The sequence below is a fragment of the Chelonia mydas genome, chromosome 2, assembly GCF_015237465.2.
Source record: "Chelonia mydas isolate rCheMyd1 chromosome 2, rCheMyd1.pri.v2, whole genome shotgun sequence".
Lineage (NCBI taxonomy): Eukaryota > Metazoa > Chordata > Testudines > Cheloniidae > Chelonia > Chelonia mydas.
Genome location: NC_057850.1, coordinates 59,479,232 through 59,500,164, shown reverse-complemented (window position 1 = coordinate 59,500,164; position 20,933 = coordinate 59,479,232). Strand labels below are relative to the sequence as shown.

Here is a 20,933-nt window from a genome sequence, read left to right as displayed (position 1 = left end):
ACTGGGCATTGTAGTGAGTGCCTGAATTGCATCTACAAACTTCATTTGTTTCCGTGGATTTACTGTTGCATTACTCCCCACTCTCAAACAGATTTCTTGAACTGCATCTTAATTTTAATTTAGATTTTTTGGTATATTTGTTTGGCTTTTTTTTTTTTGTTATGGAATGGGAGTGAATTCAAGAAAGTTTTATTTTCAATTATATAAAAATGTTCCAACATGTTGGTTTTAATGGCTTTATTTATCTAACATTGAAAATGGCACATCTTTTAAAGAATTACAAGTTTCTGTAATTAATCAGAAATATAACATCCACTTTTTATCATAATATAAAAATAAAGAATCTCACTGATGGAATGAAGCTTGGCTCTCCAAACTTTACCTTTCCTATAACAAAGTAACCGCTTAAGTCGGTAACAGATTAAGATAAATTAGTTTAAAACTTGATTTAAATAATTTAAATCATTGTAATTTAAACCAATCCACCCTACATATTTCTCACAAAAAGTCCACAAGGGGCACCAAACAATCTACATTCATAAATCTACACCCCGATTATATTTGTATGCAAGTTTGGCAAAACGGACATATATTTGGTACAGCGAATTAGCAATATTGCTCAATCTAGCAACACAATACCTTTAGTATGAAGTACTTTTGTGATCAATTACATTTCAATTTCCTCTTAGAAATTACTATATTATTAATAGATATTGCATTCAAGTCTTTTTATGCCATTTCCCACTCTGTATCCCCCACAAAGTGACATTAAATCAATCATAAGTATTCTTAAAAATATTTAATTTGGGAGTAAATATCTCAATCTCAGTCCTGCATTTGTATTAGCAACAGCAGAAATGTTTTTAATAAATAAAGTATTAAAATGACTTTTTTTTTTTATAATTATGCCTCACTTCAATAAAAAAAAGTCACTGGCAACCACAAGCTGAGAACAAACTTTCTTCAAATATTATACGTCCATACGAAGCTGGATAACTAAAATACTTAGGTTTCAGAGTAACAGCCGTGTTAGTCTGTATTCGCAAAAAGAAAAGGAGTACCTGTGGCACCTTAGAGACTAACCAATTTATTTGAGCATGAGCTTTCGTGAGCTACAGCTCACTTCATCGGATGCATACTGTGGAAACTGCAGAAGACATTATATACACAGAGACCATGAAACAATACCTCCTTCCACCCCACTCTCCTGCTGGTAATAGCTTATCTAAAGTGATCATCAAGTTGGGCCACTTCCAGCACAAATCCAGGTTTTCTCATCCCCCCACCCCCCTCCAAAAACCACACACACACAAACTCACTCTCCTGCTGGTAATAGCTTATCCAAAGTGACCACTCTCCTTACAATGCGTATGAAAATCAAGGTGGGCCATTTCCAGCACAAATCCAGGTTTTCTCACCCCCCCCCCCTCCCCCCCGGCCCCCCCCCGCCCCCCCCCCCAAAACACACACACACAAACTCACTCTCCTGCTGGTAATAGCTTATCCAAAGTGACCACTCTCCCTACAATGTGCATGATAATCAAGGTGGGCCATTTCCAGCACAAATCCAGGTTCTCACCCTCCTCTCCCCCACATACACAAACTCACTCTCCTGCTGGCAACAGCTCATCCAAACTGACCACTCTCCTTACAATGTATATGATAATCAAGGTGGGCCATTTCCAGCATAAATCCAAGTTTAACTAGAACGTCTGGGGGGCGGGGGAGGATAGGAAAAAACAAGGGGAAATAGGCTACCTTGCATTACTCACCTAATCCGAGGCCCACAAATTCATCAGGTGCCTGATCCTTTGTTCCAGTAAAAGAACCTTCCCTGCCCCTCACTGTTCCAGAGATGTAACGTGGTTTTACTCCAGTTCCTATTAATTGTGCCAGCTCAAGTTGACTAATACATTTCAGAATCTAAATTAACACAAAACACAGAAACCACTTAACAGCGAGAAGTGGATTTTAAAAATATTTACTATCCCTGTTCACTTTTATAAAATTCTTTATAAATGGGCAGATCTCAGTGTTTTCAAAAATAAATTTCTCATTTACACACATACATACTACACACCCAGACTATATGTGTACACAGAATATGACAAAAATGAACAGTAATCTTTTAAAAATACAATTACTATCACTTCGCTTTATGAACCCAATCCTGCAACTTTATTCATGTAAGGGCTGTAGAATTGGGTCCAAAATATGCAAGTCTGTGCAGATACAAAATAAAATTACAAACAAAAATTACTGTTTACATATAAACACCCACTCTATATACATACATACATACTCAAAACCCACTGTACTTCTGAGGGAATTGTGCGCCAAAAAAATAAAAATTCTGTCACACAATATTTTAAAATTCTGCAAAATTCTTTTATTTATGGACAAATAAAATTCAATGTGGAGGCTCCAACATTGGGGAGTACAGACCACTGGCTGCATGGAGGTGGGAGATCACGGTGCAGCTCCCCCCAGAGACATGGACATGGCGGTGAGGCTGCACCCAACCCTGGCACAGCGCAAGAGCTGGACCTTCCCCAGAAACACCCTGGGGCCCTGACACACCAGGTGTGGGAAGGCAGGGTCAGCCCAGCAGGATCAAAGTGTAGAGGAGCTTAGTGTGGGGGATCCAGATGTGGGGTGAGAGGGTTCTGTGTGGGGCAGTCAGGGTGCATGTGGGTCCAGGGTGGGGGGAATCTGGATGCACAGGGGCTTGGGGGGGCAGAGGGGGAGTTCTGCTTGCAGGGACAAAGGGACTCCTCAGAGGGGGTCCAAGTGAAGGTGGTTGGGGCTCAGTCAGGGGGTCTGGGTGTTGGGGGATGGGGCTCGGCGGGGGGTCTGGGTGTTGGGGGCTGAGCAAGGGGTCCGGGTGCTGAAGGAGTGGGGCTTTGTGGGGTGGGGCTCCAGGTGTGGGGGGCTTCTAGGGGTGGTCCCTGTACATACAGGGTGGGGCTCGTTGGGAGGGGGGATCCAGTGTGGGTGGCTCAGCAGGGGGTGGTCTGGGTCCAGTGATGGGGGTTCGGATATGGTGGGGGTCCGAGTGCAGGGGGTGGTCTGGGAGCAGAGGGAGGTTCAGGTGTGTGTGTGTGCTCAGTGAGGTGTGGTCTGGGTGCAAGGACGGGGGGTCAGGATGCAGGCGGATATGGCTCAGCCAGGGTTCTGGGGCTGGGGTGGGTAGGCTCAGCAGGGGTGTGTATCGGTGTGAGAACATCCAGATGCATGGGGGTTGGGTGGACAATGGAGCAGCTTTCCACTGTGGCTAAGGAGTGATGGGGTGGGGGGTGGAGCCAAGGGAGATTTCTGGGGCTGGGTCTGATCCAGTCCTCACGACTCCATGCAGGACTACCAGCTGCTGGGTGCAGGGGGTTGCAGCAGGTGAGGTTCGGCACAGTGGAGGTTCAGGTGCAGGGGAGGGAGACTTGGTGGGGGGTCTGGGTTTGGATGCACAGAGGTTGGGCAGATGGGGGGTGTGTGTGACCAAGCCCCTCCCACTCCTCTCCACCGGCTGCTCCAGGCGACCTAACAAAGTATGTGTGCTGCTGCTGGGGAGGGGCATGTGGCTGCTCTTGCAGCTCCTTTTGTAGCCCCATTAGAAAGTTATTTTTCTGCAGGGAAGCAAAGAAATCTGTGGAGGACACGAATTCTGCATGTGTGCAGTGGCGCAAAATTCCCCCAGTAGTAATACTGTATACCAATTCAATGTATTTTCATGAACATACTTTTTTATAGTTAAGAATGAACTATTCTTGTACCTCATGCCAGGAATTTCCTAAATAGTTTCCATCTGTATGAGCCACTGTGATAAGAGTTTTTATTGTGTCAATGTTCTTCTGTTTCATTTCAGTTATACCAGAACTCACTGTAAGCAAGGTAAATCTTGCTAGTGCTTGGACATAAGCATCTCTTTCAAGCTACACAGGAAAACAAAAATGAGTTGTTTCTGTTAGTTTCCATAACTTGTCAATGTCTAAATATCTTTTGGTTCCTTTATGTATTATGGAGGCATTCAGACATTAATTTTTATTTTGAAACCATATCTCTTATAATAACCCTATGTCCACATCGGAATGAACCAAATATAGTAATACATTTGAAAGATGTATTAGGAATGTAGTTCTGCATGCCCACTCTTTGAATAATTGTATGCACCGCCCATCTATGCAGTATTATGATTTGGTTTATACGGCCCATATCCCTAGCTTACCCTATATTGACAGATTTCAACCTCAAATATCTGGTTGCAATACCTCAATGGCAACTACACAGAAAAGTAGGGAGACATTACAGTCATGAAATTAAATACTGATTGCTGCTAAACTCATCTACAAAATCTCTTAGCTAAGTAATATGGACACTTAAAGACAGCGGAGTTTTCAATGAGGACCAATATGTTACTGAAGAAAATAAGGTAGGTTTCATACAGTTGAATTTCAAAAGCATTATATTAACTTAAAGCATCCCTCTCTTTCTCTAATGAGCTATGGCATAAGGCTCTCCTTGTAGAACTGTAAACCTGGGAAGGTAAGGTGTCACATGTAGCAGTCTCCAGCATGTGATTTTTAGTAATTTATTCTGAAACCAGACACTATCTTCACTTGAAATACAAAATGTAAACAAATATTCAAGACACCCCACCAGATGAGAGACACACACGCTGTAAGGGAAAAAAGATAGGACTCCCCAGCAGCCTTTCCCCAGTTGAGAGATGCTATTGCCCATGCTCAAGTGCTGCCTTGCCATGATGTGCTGGTAAAAGTCTGTCAGCAGAAGTCCTCAGAGAGACGACCTAAGAGATTTATTAATTGAAGGCAGAGACTTACATTATGTATCTGTGTGTTCAGAAAGAGAACGACTATAAAATGAACTTGTTATAACCCAATTCCAGAGCTCTAGAACATCTGAGTGTAGGAGCAACTCTTCCTGGGTAGGTGAGTGACTGACCTGCCTTCCATGCAAACAGAGTAGAGCTACAAAGTACAAGAGAAGGGGTTTCTACATGTGTATAACTGATTTGTGTGGATGGCTTATCCATGAAGAGGCCAAAGGCCAGAAACTACATTCTTTGGAAAAGGAAGCTTATTACAACCCCAAATATCATGTGAACCTAAGATATTAATTACAAAATGCAACGAGCTGTTTGGGAATTTATAAGGCAGGTTTTTAGATAAAAGTTAAAGAGCAAAAGAGCTGGAATAAAATGAGATACAACCAGAATAGACATCCATTTTGTTTGGCATAATCTAACCTCTTTTCTATATTTGTGAAAACCCTCAGATAAGAAGTCAGCAATGGCCAACTGGTAGCAAACAGAAATTCTAGGTGGTCTGCAAGGTTTATAAAAATTCCAGTGCATATGAAGTCTAAGGACTTACTGCTAATTTATTTCATGTAGAAAATACTGGCAGCAGTATCAGACCCTTTTATAGCTAGATGTCCAGTAGACCTGTGGGATTACATAATTCAATGGGCCATATTCAATACTGACTGGCATTCCACTTTACTCTGGGCTTAGGCAGAGTGAGCACAGTTCAATCAGAGGAACACTCTCCCATGATACCATCAGGTGAAGAGGGATTGCTGAACGAAAAAGACTCAGCAGTCAGAGTCAGATCTCCCTTGAAAAGAAAAGCAACAGAGGAAATTAAAGCACTCTTCTCATGGCAGATGTTCTCTTTTCCCTCATGGAATGGGAGAGAAAAAGAGTGACGCCATCTTCTTCCTAACCACCACTACTGTAGAAGGAGAGAAAAATAACAAATGAGATCAACCAAAAAGGATAGGTGAGCTGAAATATGCAAATTAAGCACAGCCCTTGAGCACCCCAGTCCAGAAAAATCATGGAGCAGGTCCTCAAGGAATCCATTTTGAAGCACTTGGAGGAGAGCAAAGTGATCAGGAATAGTCAATATGGATTCACCAAGGGCAAGTCATGCCTGACTAACCTGATTGCCTTCTATGATGAGATAACTGGCTCTGTGGATATGGGGAAAGCGGTGAACATGATATACCTTGACTTTAGCAAAGCTTTTGATATGGTCTCCTACAGTATTCTTGCCAGCAAGTCAAAGAGTATGGATTGGATGAATGGACTGTAAGGTGGATAGAAAGCTGGCTAGCTCATGGGGCTCAATGGGTAGTGATCAATGGCTCAATATCTAGTTGGCAGCCGGTATCAAGCAGAGTGCCCCAGGGGTCAGTCCTGGGGCCGGTTTTGTTCAACATCTTCATTAATGATCTGGATGATGGAATGGATTGTTCGTGGATGATACTAATATGGTGGAAGAAGTAGATATGCTGGAGGGTAGGGATAGGGTACAGAGTGACCTAGACAAATTGGAGGATTGGGCTAAAAGAAATCTGATGAGGTTCAAGAAGGACAAGTGCAGAGTCCTGCACTGAGGACGGAAGAATCCCATGCACTGCTACAGGCTGGAGACCAACTGGCTAAGCGGCAGTTCTGCAGAAAAAGACCTGGAGATTACAGTGGATGAGAAGCTGGATATGAGTCAGCAGTGTGCCAAGAAGGCGAGAAGGCTTGCTAAGAAGGCTAACGATATATTGGGCTGCATTAGTAGGAGCACTGCCAGCAGATCGAGGAAAGTGCTTATTCCCCTCTATTCGGCACTGGTGAGGCCACATCTTGAATACTGTATCCCCCACTACAGAAAGGATGTGGACAAATTGGAGAGAGTCCAGCGGAGGGCAACGAAAATTATTAGGGGGCTGGGGCACATTACTCATGAGGAGAGGCTGAGGGAACTGGGCTTTTTAGTCTGCAGAAAAGAAGAGTGAGAAGGGATTTGATAGCAGCCTTCAACTACCTGAAGGGGGTTCCAAAGAGGAGGGAGCTAGGCTGGTCTCAGTAGTGGCAGATGACAGAACAAGGAGCAATGGTCTCAAGTTGCAGTAGGGAGGTCTAGGTTGGATATTAGGAAACACTATTTCACTAGGAGGGTGATGAAGCACTGGAATGGGTTACCAAGGGAGGTGATAGAATCTCCATCCTCACAGGTTTTAAGGCCTGGCTTGACAAAGCTTTGGCTGGGATGATTTACTTGGGGTTGGTCCTGCTTTGAGCAGGGGCTTGGACTAGATGGCCTCCTGAGGTCTCTTCCAACCCTGATCTTCTATGATTCTATGATCTGGTACAAGATATGGAGTGAAAGCCCCAAGACAGACCTGTGTTACAGCATCAGATTCACTTTAAAACCATAATAATGAAAACAAGATTTTAAAAATGAGATTTTATTATGCTCAGAGATGAGGATGCATGGCTCACAAAACTGTACTGTGCTGTTCAGGAAAAATCCATAAAATCTGAGCGACCCTTTCAGCTATCAATGTTATGATTTTATCATGATGCATAAAATACTGACTATTCTTAGAAAGTGATCTTGGGTAATAACTCATCTATATTTCTTCAACAAGACTGACACATAACATGAGAGCACCAGCAGGAAGGTGGGAGAAAAATTTAGCATGGGACAGACAACATATTTGTTCTCAAAAATTCTTATAAGGGAAATTTACCAACCATTCCTACATCCCCAAATAGTCTTGTGTCCAAAATGGACAATACTTGATCTAATCAGAATCTTGCACAATAGGAACTTTCTAGTCTAAACCACAGTATCTTAGGGTATGTCTTCACTACCCGTCGGATCGGCATGCAGCGATTGATCCAGCGGGGATCGATTTATCGCGTCTAATCTAGACGCGATAAATCAACCCCCGAGTGCTCTCCCGTTGACTCCTATACTCCAGCACCGCGAGAGGTGCAGGTGGAATTGGCGGGAGAGCAGCAGCAGTCAACTCACCGTGGTGAAGACACCACGATAAATTGATCTAAGTACGTTGACTTCAGCTACGTTATTCATGTAGCTGAAGTTGCATAACTTAGATCGATCCCCCCCGCCCAGTGTAGATCAGGGCTTAGAGACCATAATTATTTTAATGGCAACCAAGATACAGAACTCTCCAGAACCTGAAGGTAATATCATGGTCCTCACTTAAGAGGGAAAAGCAGCAAAAAGCAATAAATTTTCCTTTGAGATTAAGGATCAATCATCCAGAAAAATAAGCAGAAAGCCCTGAATGACAAGGAGCAACCTACAAAGTGAATAAGACAAATCCCTAACTTTTGACAGTGGCCGATTCCAAGGAGCTGTTCCTCAGTCTATACTGAAAATTCTGAGATGCTGCTTTCAGTAAATTATTCATGGGCTATTAGTTGCTTTTCACAATTTAAGGACATTTATGCTGACCAGGTTGCCTTCCATGTTGCCAATACACTTGCTCAAAAGAAAATATATCACACCATACTGCAGCTGCACTGTGTTATTCTCTGATGGCAAGATAGTTCACTGCTGCCCATAATACTTTCGAAAGTGGAAGACTTTGGTTTCTGCTAAGAGACTCCTACACACCTACTACTAGTTTGAGAAGGCAATTACTGAGTGGCAAAAAAGTTATAAGGGAGAGATTACGATTTTCAGCACGATAGAGTAATTGTGTTTAGCTTAGGGATCACATTTTTAATAATTAAAAGTTTATTTTCTATTTTCAGTGGACTCATTTAAAATTGTGGTGTCAAACATAAAAGAATTCAGCCTTCATCCCAACCACCAACATATACTCACAGATTATGGCAGATCAGTAGTACATTTATTGGCCATTTCCCTATACTGGCAGAATATTATGTTCAACATCTGTGAGTTTAAAGAAAAGAAACTTATTCCCAAGTTTAATCAGTATTATCCACTAGAGCCAGTGAGTCTGGAATTCTTGACATCCCATTTAATGCAAGATGCATTAGTGCATTATATTTGGAAAGACAATCCCAGTGCCATAGAGTTAAAATGATATCCAATTGCACAAGTCTCAGTATAGCTATGGTCTCTCTCTAAAGTTGAGCACAATTTTTCCACCAAGGTTCAGTGAACTACTACTTTTCAACTACACAATATATTTGAAAAAGATTCATGTTAAGAAACAGAACCTCTTGTGGCAAGGCTTAAGATGAAAATTCAAAAAGTTTGTTCATCTGAAAACTCTTCTTTGTAGTCCTATATATATGGAAACATGTAAAGTTTCACAAACAACAGATGAAGCAATTTAGAATTTAAAATAAACTCAATGCACTCAATTAAAACCAGGTACAGTAATAACTTCGGAACAAGGAAGTCACTGGGTATTGCAGTACTTACATCTTCAGGTAATGATGTAAAGAATTTAGTGAATGTACTACGATTCCATTAATAGCACCTAAACCAAAATATTCTCGTATAATCTTAACATTTAACACTACCTGAATGCTGAAAATGCATGCAATCCTGATTGCACATCGTATGCCTTCCAAGCAAAGAGAAGCAACTTCTGTATCATCACAGTCTTGTAGACCCACACTGAATGCAGCTAGGAATGGTGTCCATGCCAACTGGAACACAATAAAACCACACACATTACATTAATTTTTAATATTCGATCTCAATAAGAGAAAACTTTATTCCAACAGAAAAAGAGGTACAAACATCACTGTATCTCGCTGAAAAATTAAAAACCAAAATGCTTAATCAACAACAACTTCGGAGTGGACTTTCTACTAAAAAGAAATGGGAAGTGGAAATAGGGAAAAGGAGTAATAGTACAGTTATAAGGTAAGGAGAAGATTATTTTGGACCAACTGCAGTGTAATACAGACACACACTTTCTAGTGACAATGCAGTCTTGTCCAGAGCATTTTTTTTTTTATTGTAAATGTGCCATGGGTTCTAAAAGAGAGAAGCTGTGTGTCAGTTATATATAGTGGATATTGTTTTTATATTATCTATATAACAGTTCTCCGTATGCATACATAATTCTTTGCATAATCAGAAACAAATATATATATTTGTATATAAGTTCTGACAACAGCCCCAAAACTTAATTGCACAGTGGAAGGAGCAATTCAAATTTGCTGAAAAGTGCCATCCTTACACACACAATTTCAGAGAATTGCTCAGAGTCAGATTGAAAAAAGGTAACTGTAGAGTTCTTGAAAAGCTACTCATGAAAATATTTATCCTAGTGCGTGCCTTACTTGTTAGGGGAAGTAAGATAGGCTGCTCCACCCAGCTATCTATAGCATATTATTATAAAATTAATGATTTTATATTAGTTAAACAGCATGGCTAACTACTATTTGGCGTTTTTCATATGATGAAAAAAACGGAACTATACAACAATCATCCCTACCAAGGTGCAAGTGGTGGAGATAGAAGGAAAGACAGTTTTTCCCCTCTCCAGAGAAGGGTTATCCCGACATTCCTTCAGTGACATAACTTTCAGTACTTCAGTTTGAATTTTGAACAGATAGAAGGGAAGATTAGATTTCTATTACTTTAGCACACATCTTTTTCCTTTTCTTTTCACACGGGGATTTTCCATAATGTTTATGTGGACAGCAGTACTATAAGTCGTTAAGAGTGTTTTTAATGGGACACTGTTTGCATACTACAATTTTGCTGTTTGGTGTGTTACACGTACAGTTGGATCCACATTATGGTAAATTTCTATAATTTCTTTAAAATGTACCATTTGCTCATTTAGGATGAAAATCATCCCTTATGAAGCATAAGTCCTATTTTGAGGATTTAAGTGCTGGCACACAAGGTGAATTTCATCTGTACTTATCTTTACCATGATATATATCATCACTAGGTTATAAGTTTCACTACTTCATTAACAGGAAAAGATATGCATAAAGATTTGAGAATGTTTACAGAGCCTAGATATGAGGAAAGCCAGGATGGAGTAAGCAAATATTTATTCTTTACTATTTTGTAATCACTACTTTGAGAGAATAATTATGATTCCGATCGCTGGCTCTAAACATTAGGCTGTATTATTGGTTCTTACGATTAGTTAATGACTGGGAATGATAAAAGGATGAATGTCTTGGAACTGAGTCTAGTAATTAGAAACTCAAAGAGGAAGAGATATATCCACTGGAAGCTCACATTAAAGCTTTGGGTTTTTCTCCCTTAAAAAAAAGAGATGGGTTTTGCAGATATTCTTCTCTGCAAAGTAAAGAAAGGAAATTTTATATTAAAATGGGTTGATATCTTAATTGAAAAAACTGAATAGATAAAAATGGGAAGTTTGTTATTTTACATATGCTATGTGACTGACTTCACATTCCTTAACTTAGATGGATCAATTTAAGTTTTTTAAAAATCCTTACAAAATTCACATAGCCATAAATAATGTCTGTCACAGTTCAAGGCAACTGCACCTGTATTCCTACTCTGTGGTCCAGCAAGGGCACCAACTCAAGGCTCCTGGCTCCTCAGCCATCACCACTCTTGGGTGGAGACCCACATCTCCCTCCAGCCAGGCATTTATCCAGGCTGCACTGTTCCCTGCCTACACTGTGTTATTCCCAGTAAGCCAGACTCCCTAGACAAACCAGCGTCTGTGCTTCGCTTTTGCCTCAGACGATATAAATAGTATAATTGCCATCAGTTATGAGTTGCCACACAGATCTTTCTAAGCAAGCCTATTTATACACAAGATGAAAGCATTACAGAGACAACCTATTAAAAACAACAAAGGAACCTATATGCATCATGAAAAGCTTATCAGAGGTCACCTCAACTCTAAGGTCTTCCAGGTGTCTGTCTGTCTATTTTGAGGACAGGTTTGTTCCAACCCTTCCTTAAGGATTGCTCCCCACAACCTGGACAGAAGATTCAGCCCATTTGTGCAATCACAAAAAAAAAAAGGCCCTCATTCAAGGTATTTATCAAAAAGCTTTCTTTGTCTGTTACCTTTGAAGAATCCAATTTGAACCAATTTATGCAAGCCTGTCCAGATGATGGTACCACTCTGGATGTGTTAAAATCTGAGTGAATTTGCTTATTCACAGTAAATGTCCTTTGTTCCTGGAGACCTGTGAAAGCACCTTTACTTGTTAAGCTCCCCACTCCTGGAGCCCTTCCTCACCACAACAAAAGGTCCTGGCAGTGAGGAGATGCTGAACCCTTTCCCCACAGCCTCCCTGCTTCCGGAGCCTTTCACTGACACTTGTAGCTACACACCACAATGTGGACGTAGTGAGCTTTCCACTGCAGCACATAGCTAAATGTACATTACACACTGCCACCAGTGGGGTGTACTGTAGACGAAGCCAGAGTGTGCAACTCCCTACTCATTCTGAAGTCTTACAGTCTCTGTCCTGACTCATGTCACAGCACTGCTGAGCCTGCACATGACTGCTGGCTCCATATCTTTTCCTCCTTTCCCAGGTTTGACTTCCTGATGTTACCTGGCCCAGTGGAGGGATCACTGACAGTGGGGGAGCTGGGACGTATGAGGCATTCAGGTTGAATTGCAGTGAAGAGGGACTTTCTCCTCACAAATATCTCACCCTGCCCTGTCTTTAGTGGCTAGAAACCTCTTCAATACACCACCCAATAGCAACACGAAATTGACAGAAAGGTAGCCAGTTCCCAGATGTTTCAGGTTTTAATTTAATAATTCAACTCTTTGAGCTAAACCAATAATAATTTTCACACCCTATCAAAGCATCAGATTATGTGTGGTGGTGAAGTGATGTGGATAACTGCTTACTGAGGGCTGGAATGAAACCACCAATGTTTCTTTTGTTGGTGTGACCAAGAGTGACATTTGAACCATGTCTCCAGATGTGAAAAGCCAAACACACTAATCCATTGTGCCAGCTACCGTGTACGGTTTTAAATATGAATTTGTGCTAGCAGAATGTGTTAAGTCTTCATTTTCACCAAAATACCAAGCTCCTTCACCGTTCTGTGCATTCATACAATCCGACAATGGCAGCTCCGTAACAATTTCTGTTGTGGACCTCTTACGCTGGTTCTTTTGCATTGTCTACTAAGCATCTGCTTTTAAGACCTGCTTAATGCTTCACAGTTTCCCTTTTGCTGACATTTATGGTATTTTGCTTCTCAGGCTGGACACACTTTGCACGAATGTTGTGATGTTCTACCACATCTTCCATATGTTTCCGTTCTCTTTTTCCTGTCTGTCTTCTCTCAGAGTTTCCTCAGGTTTTCAATTTGTGTTTCTTCTTGAGCTTTTTAGGTTGACATTTTTGCATCATCGCAAGCATCCCTCTGACGCCATTTATATTCTGTGGGAGATGCTCAGCCTTCCCAGTGAAGCATCCTCTGTTTTATCAGTGTTTTTACACACAGTCTTCTAATCAGTATGTTGTCTGCCTCATCTTCCATGGCATATGAGGACATTTACTTGGTACTCATCACTGTTACTGACAACCCTGATGCAACATGAAACTGCTCAAAATGACCTGTTCATTTTAGCCATGTCTTCTCAGCAAAATTAAGACTTTCTAGAAGGGTTAGTGGAAATACTGACTCCATTTACCTCAAAAATGAACTTTTCTTTGCAAACTCCTTGTTTTAATCCTGTTTTTCTGCTGCTTCTGTGCCCTTAAGCTACCTTATTTTTCTCCCTCCGTTCCTGTGGCTTCCTTCATCTTCCAATGGGAGCTGGGCCTTTTTGCTCTAGCTCTCTTGTGGCCTGCAGTGCAGTTCCTCTGCAGAGTCTCCTCTTCACTGAGTTCATATTTTTCTGTCCTGTCTTTTTGTCTCTCTCCTCTTTGGGCTGGGGCTTTTCCTGCTCTCACAGCCCTATGAAGAGCCTCAGCTCTCTCCTCTTTCTATTCTACAGTGCAGCCCTGACAACACAGCTTGTTCTGAATGCTGCTCCAGTGCTTGGGGATGAGGAAAACAACCCCTCCCTGCTCTGAGTAACTTCACATACTCTTTCTTCCTTTCTCCTTGTTCCGACACTGTTTGTTGAAGTGCAGGCAGAAGCAAAGATCATAGAGGTATATAGTGTTACATCAAGGGCAAGGGCTTTATTACTAATAGCGTGGAAGTGGTTGAATAATTAGCATTTATTCCAGGTGTAATGAAACCTATAGTATTAACTTTAAGTACTTCCTACTTCAGCAGGAGTTTGAACTGATAATCCCACTCCAGGTTGGTTCAGGAGTAAATCACCTTCTCAGGGAGCACTCTTCTCAGTTACCAAATACATCTGGTGGTCTGCTCTGCATTTGACAGTGTTATCATGATAGACAGAGACACATTTGAATATATATTCTTAATCTGGGAGCTGTTAATCTGAAAACCAGTTTTTAAGTGGGGCAAAGAGAAGATTACTTAGATCTACACCCAGGTAAGGACAAGCAATTCAGAACCACACATTAGCAAAGATGTATCTTAAACACTAACCTACTCCCCCCATTGCAAACACTAAAAAGCAAGGAAATATTTTAAGTTATGGAACACCTCTTCACTATACCCAAGAGCCCACAAATTCATAATTCCACTAAAAGCAACAGACTGTTTTGTCAGAATGAACTTCCTTTGGCCAACACACTACATACAACAGATTAAATCTCCCTCAGAATGAAGAGGAATTCTTAACCAGAGAGCTGGGTTGTGTAACAGCTACTGACTGACTATTGCATTGTCATTTCCCTCCTATGCAAATCCCTGCACTCTATTGCCTTCCATATTCTCTCAACAAATATTTACAGTTTCTCATCCATTCTTTATCCTTTACCCTGCACACTCTCCTCAATTCCTCTTCTACCTTTTTTGTTCCTTGTTTGAGGATGTCCCCCCTGCCGCCTTTTTGAGCAATTCCTTTTTAAATTAAAAAAACACTTACTTTAAAAATACACCCCTTTTCTTCAGCTTTAGCTGGAGTAGGTAAAGGGCTTCAATTCCTCCTTTGAATATAGGCCTTACTGGTGGGCAAAATAATGAGAGGATGAATTATTTTACCCATCACTCCCTTTTGGGGGTCCTTAAAAGAAAAGAAACATTAAGGGGGATACTGTCTGCAGAGGCTGTCTGACATTTGATGGCCGGGAAACAGGTGGACTGGAAAAAGTACGCTTCATTGTCATGGCTGCCACCCCCAGAGTCTCCTGGGACCACAGGATTCAACGTAAGACCACTGGGCCTTTGTTCTCCTGATCTTGAAAGATGTTCTGACTAAACCAGACCAAAGACCAGTTGACACTACCACCTCCACTGGCTTTGGCTAAATCCCAACCACCACCTGGGATGTGAGATTTTGGTTTCTGCTGTCACCCCTCTCCACCCATGTACCCTTTTCCTTCTCTTTCCTACACCTCTCCTTTTGCCTTCTGTGTCTAACTTAGCCAGCCATGACTGTATATTTTGCAATACTCCAGTAAGACCAAAAAGGCAGCTAAAAACAATGCCCTACACAGCGCAATGCTAGTATAAGTTTGCCAGCTCTCAGAGTGGCTCCTGTGTGCCATGCCTGTGTTTTTCTAGCAGCAAGGCTGAAAAAAAAAATTAGCATCAAAGACAGAAGCTGCATTTTCTATCTTTGCTGTTCTTTTCTCTCCCTAGTTGGGTCTGTGTCTTGATTTGTCTTCTAGGAAACGGAATCAAATTTTAAGAGCAGCAACAAGTGTTCTGGTCCATCTCAACTAGCTTCTCTTTTTCCCAGAAAGGACAATTATTACCATATTTAAAACCATCTAAGAGACTGTCAAACAGGGGTTGTGTTTTTTCCCCCTCCTAAAGCCTTTATCCAGCTAAAGGTAAAAGAGACAAGGGACGCTGTTAAAACAAAAAAGTCTTATTTAATACTTTACATTTCTAATCCTTTAACTGCCTTTCCTTTAGTTTTTGTATCTTTACGAAAAGGTTGAAAGGATTTTTAATGGCGCGCGCCATGGTACTAAGCAGACCGAAGGCTCTGTATTCAGAACCCTGAACCTTGTTTAAAATTATTGTTGTACAGTAACAGAGCCATGTTAATATCTTTGATTCTCAGGGCCCATTTATTCCATCAAAATTAATATAACAGAACACACAAGAATGGAAAAGGAGGGGGAGCAGAGAGAAAGGAGGAGAAAGGAAGAGGACAGGTAGGAAGCTTTTAAAATAGATATTAAGAAGTTACTTATGCAAATGAAGACTAATCATTCCTAAGCAGCATGAGGTTGACAGGCACAATCTTTCAGTAAAATAACTAAATGGTGCTTCTTATTGGTTTGGTAATATCAATCTGGGCTCTATTTCTAAAACTGTGGTGTTTAGCCCAAGATAAGGTTATAAACTCAAGCAGGTAGCACCCCCTCAAGTTATTTAAACACTTCTACACTTACAGGATAGATTAAGTAATGTGAATTTTTTTTTAAACAATTCTGATTAATTCTTTTACAAGGTGAAACAATGTCCAATAAGCTTTAGATTACTCTTCTGGAAGTTCGGTCTTTCAAAACATTACCACTGAAATAATATGGAATCCCACAGTATTTCTAACAATGCCTTGCAATCACAGTGTTTCAAGTTAACATTATATACCCATCTAGAATTTCAATACAGAACATGAGAATCTCACCTTGAACATTGGTCTCACATGCTCCAAATGGGTTGCACTAGTAAAAGGTGCCTGAACATGGCTCACTGCTTCCATGAGGGCTTTTGCTGTTTTAGCCATCTGTTCCATTTCCAAGTTATATAGAAGTCTTCTCTGCTTTTCACTAGCAACATCTATGAACACATTTTTTCCTTTTACATTTGTGTTTCAGTCAAGGCTCTCTCACAGAAAGTAAGTAAAATAGTAATTTTGTTACATTAATCATTTAAATGCTGTATTCTGATACATTTAGAAACGAATGAAATCTAAAAGTTGATGCGAATTTATCTTGTTTGTTTACATTGTAGTATAAAGTCAAATTACATCAATACACTAATAACAAAAGTATGTGAGTAGTGAAATGTTTGTTTTTTAAATGATAGTTTACCTTAATTTTAGTCTATATGGAAATAATCTATATCATTAATCAAAGAAAGATTGTGACTGAACTGAAGCAATCTATTTTAAGAAGAAATACCAAGCAAGATACATGGGTTGGATTAATTTCAAAAGTGGACAGAGATTTTATATGAAACTACCGCCACAATGAGGAAGGGTTAAGTGTGGAAAAATAAATTGTTTTCCCTTTCTCAAACGTATGTGGCGAAGTGCCTTAACACCTTTTCATGTTGGTATTGAAGCCTCTATCTCAAAGTGAGGGACAACCCAGAAAGAGTACAATAAAAAGAAATAAACACTTACATTTTCAGGGAATATTTAATTCATCAGAGTTTAATGGCTTTATAAAAAGGTAAAATAAGCTGCTGGACAGAAACAAGCTGAAGAGCAGGGAAAAAAAGAGGTAGCTACAGATGGAGACTTGTGACGTTGGAAAGGAGTTATGAGAAGAGTGTTCTGGGGGGCTAGTTTTGGAACCATTCATTAAACCATATACAGAAAAAAATTGGATAACTTTATAAAAACAGGAGCTTCACATTTGCAGAAAATATGAAAACTGAATGCACACACAATGAGGAACCATCAGATTTAAGAACATTTGGATCATTAAAATGACGGTCCAGAAGACAAACAACAGTTAAATGCTTTTTAACATTATTTAAGGAAGGAATCAATCTAGGGAACGTGTGCTAAACGAGCAATCATAAACCATAATGAAAACAAGATTTTGAGGCATTATTGTGGGGAAAACCCCATTACTGCATTAAAACAAGATATTGCTATAGGTGATGGACACGATACAAAAAAGTGATACTGTTACTTTATTATAAAGGTCTCATGTGGAATACTGTATACAGTATTCATCACTGTACAACAGCAAAAACTATGCTGCCAAGAAAGTGCTGTGTAGAGCAACAAAGATGACACCTGGACTAAACAATATCAATTCTGAGGCAAGATAAAGTCAGAATAAACCCAGTTTAATTTAACAGATAAGACTTCAAGGGAGCACAACAGACTTTCAAAATTAAAGGGACTGACAGAAGGTAATAAATATAGTCACTCAATTACTGCAGAAGATGACATAACTGAAGCCAAAAAGAAGATGACCTGAAGAAGAGCTCTGTGTAGCTCTAAAGCTTGTCTCTCTCACCAACAGAAATTGGTCCAATAAAAGATATTACCTCACACACGTTGTCTCGACAACAAGAAAGGAATTGATGGGTTTGGGCAGAGAGTAAGAAAGTGAGAATAAGATTAAATTTAAAGAGGGCAGGAATTTTGGGGCCCAGAGTTCTTAAATACTAAGTTCACAGAAAGAATGATTTAGTACTATATGTAAGAACCTGTAAAATTAATTATCATAGGTCCACTTTTTATAAGATAGGAAAGAAAAAAAAGAGAGAGAGAGAGAGAGAGAGAAAGCGAAAGCAAATTTAACCCCATTTCAGATTTCGTAGTGCATCCTTTCCTGCATGTTTCTCTTAATATGTATGTTCTTCAGGGTAGGTACTTGTGTATTGCATGGCACTGAGATTACTACTGGTGCTAAACAAATAACAACTATTCATAGCAACAACAAACAAGAGGTTGTTAGTTTAGTACACCACATTCCTAACACCAGGAGACCACATTATGAAATAAAAGAGCCAACATTTATTCTGTGACGACTGACACACTGCTGGTACTTACTTTGTTTGCTGGATTTTGTGGGTATTACTAGTTCTTTTGTTTCCTTCATAGATATCTTCTTCCCTGCTATTTCATTATAGATAGCTGACAGATACTCCTCAGGAAGATCCTTACTGTCATTGATACCTCTGTTCATCTTAATATACTGCTCCTTGGTCATTTTGTTCTTTACCTGGAAATCAAAAAGAAGCAAATAGTATGAATGACAGAGGCAAAGGGGAAGATTTTTAAATGGATTTAGGCACCTAAACAGGCAGATAGGTGCCTAAGCCCACCAGATAATCACCATTGACATTTTCAAAGCCACATCTCAGGTGTTACCTAATCCCCCAAAATGGCTAAGTTTCCTGCCATTGAACTCGCTTGAATACGAGTAATTTTACCAGGTGTCCCATATTCAGAATAGGGAACTATGGTCACTCTAGGCCTGATCCTGTAGGTGTATATTGAGCATTTCTAAGACCTGATACCTGTCAGACCCCACAGCAAGAGAGCCAGATGCAGGCTACCGGCAGGCAGAGGATACACAGCACATGCACAAAAGACAGGAAAACATAGGATGAGCATAAGCAGGACAGAGAGAGAGAGAGAGAGAGAGAGAGAGACTTTCAGCTGCTGGTGGACTACCTAAGCAGCTGACTTGCAATAGGTGCTGTGACAGACCCAGACCAGTAGGGTACAGGAGTCTGGTAGAAGGCAAATAGACTGGCCACTGGATGACTAGTTTTCTGTTCCCTGAGTGACCAGAGCAGGGGCTGCCCTAGAGCAATCAGGAACCTGCTAGAACCAATTAAGACAGGCAAGCTAATTAAGACACCTGGAGCCAATTATGGCTGGCAGACTGATCAGGACACCTGGTTTAAAAAGGACCTCCCAGCAGTTAGTGGGGGGCATGCAAGGAGCAGGGAGTGAGAAGGCATGCTGCTGGAGGACTGAGGAGTACAAGCGTGATCAGGCTTCAGGAGGAAGATCCTGCGGTGAGGATAAAGAAGGTGTTGGGAGGAGGCCATGGGGAAGTAGCCCAGGGAGTTGTAGCTGTCATGCAGCTGTTGCAGGAGACGTAGACAGCTGCTATCCGTAGGGCCCTGGGCTGGAACCCGGTGTAGAGGGTGGGCCCGGGTTCCCTGCATCCCCCACAACTCCTGATTGGGCACAGAAGGAGTTGACCTGGCCTGTGACCAACACCAGAAGGGAAGGTCTAATTTGGAAAGAGATCTGGCCTGTCCCCAACCCACTACGTGGGACAACAGAGACTGTGGAGATTGTTCTCCATTTCCTGCAGGCTGGCCAGTGATGAAATTAGCTGAGTGTATGGCAGGTTTGAGCCTCTAGCAGAAGCGGCCAAACTGAGGGCTGCCGTGAACCTCTGAAGTGAGCAAATATGCCAAAAAGCACAGGACCCACCAAGGTAGAAGAGGAGGAACTTTGTCACAGTGCCTAATTCCAGAAGAGGGTTCACCACTGGTGGATGCCAAGCAGAGGGAGGTGCTTATCTCTGGGCCATCAGGCAGGTACAGCAGGTTAGCCAATGAGGGTATGTCTACACTGCAATTAAAAACACACAGCTGACCTGTGCCAGCTGACTCTGACTCGCAGGTCTCAGGCTTAGGGGCTGTTTAACTGAAGTGTAGATGCTGGACTCAAGGTGGAGCTCGGGCTCTGGGACCTCCCACCTTGCAGGGTCTTAGAGCCCAGGCTCCAGCCTTAGCCCAAATGTGTACACTGCAGTTAAACAGTCCCACAGCCCAAGTCAGCTGGCCTGGGTCAGCTGCAGGGGTCTAACTGCAGTATAGATAGATATATCCTTTAGGCCAGTGGTTTTAAACCTTTTTTCATTGTCAGACTCCTAAAAAATTACAAATGGAGGTGCGGACCCCTTTGGAAATTTTAGACAGTCTGCAGATCCCAAGAGTCTGCGAGCCACAGGCTGAAAACCACTGCTTTAGGCACCTTACGACCCTTTCTTTTCCCCACCCCTTTCCCTGCATTTCATTTCTGGATAGCTTAGGCAGCTCCCCACACAGCTGGCTGGCTTATGAAAATCCCTTTCTTAAGCACTTAACTATCCCCAGGCACTTTATAGGGAACCTATTCAACGTGGAGTCACCTAACTCAAAGCTGAAAATTCCATCACATAGTGGGTTGCCCTCGGGCTAGCCATTGCTTCGCTCAGCTCAGCAAAGTCAGAATCTGGCCTAAAGTTCATACAAATCATGCTAGGATTCATGAACTCTAATGAAATCTATCCATTTTTCCAACAAACTGATAACTTTTCCCATTTGTTGGTGAATTGAAAAAAAGTTTGTCCTCTCAAAAAAGCAATTCTCGAAACTGATACACAGGCAAGTGCAGACTATTCCCTATTCATGCTC

The 20,933-nt window shown here is 41.2% G+C and overlaps 1 protein-coding gene across 2 annotated transcripts in view; it reads right to left on the bottom strand.

The window, feature by feature from the left end:
- ARFGEF1 (ADP ribosylation factor guanine nucleotide exchange factor 1) overlaps positions 1-20,933 on the bottom strand; it is a 184,009-nt gene that overhangs the window by 44,392 nt on the left and 118,684 nt on the right. For both annotated transcript variants that reach the window (XM_037892470.2, XM_043539525.1), the window contains exons 18-22: positions 18,562-18,733; positions 16,453-16,604; positions 9,323-9,451; positions 3,768-3,926; positions 1,773-1,923 (exon numbers count right to left, since the gene is read on the bottom strand). In XM_037892470.2, the coding sequence (XP_037748398.1) occupies positions 1,773-1,923; positions 3,768-3,926; positions 9,323-9,451; positions 16,453-16,604; positions 18,562-18,733 (763 nt within the window). The remainder of the gene's footprint in view (positions 1-1,772; positions 1,924-3,767; positions 3,927-9,322; positions 9,452-16,452; positions 16,605-18,561; positions 18,734-20,933) is intronic.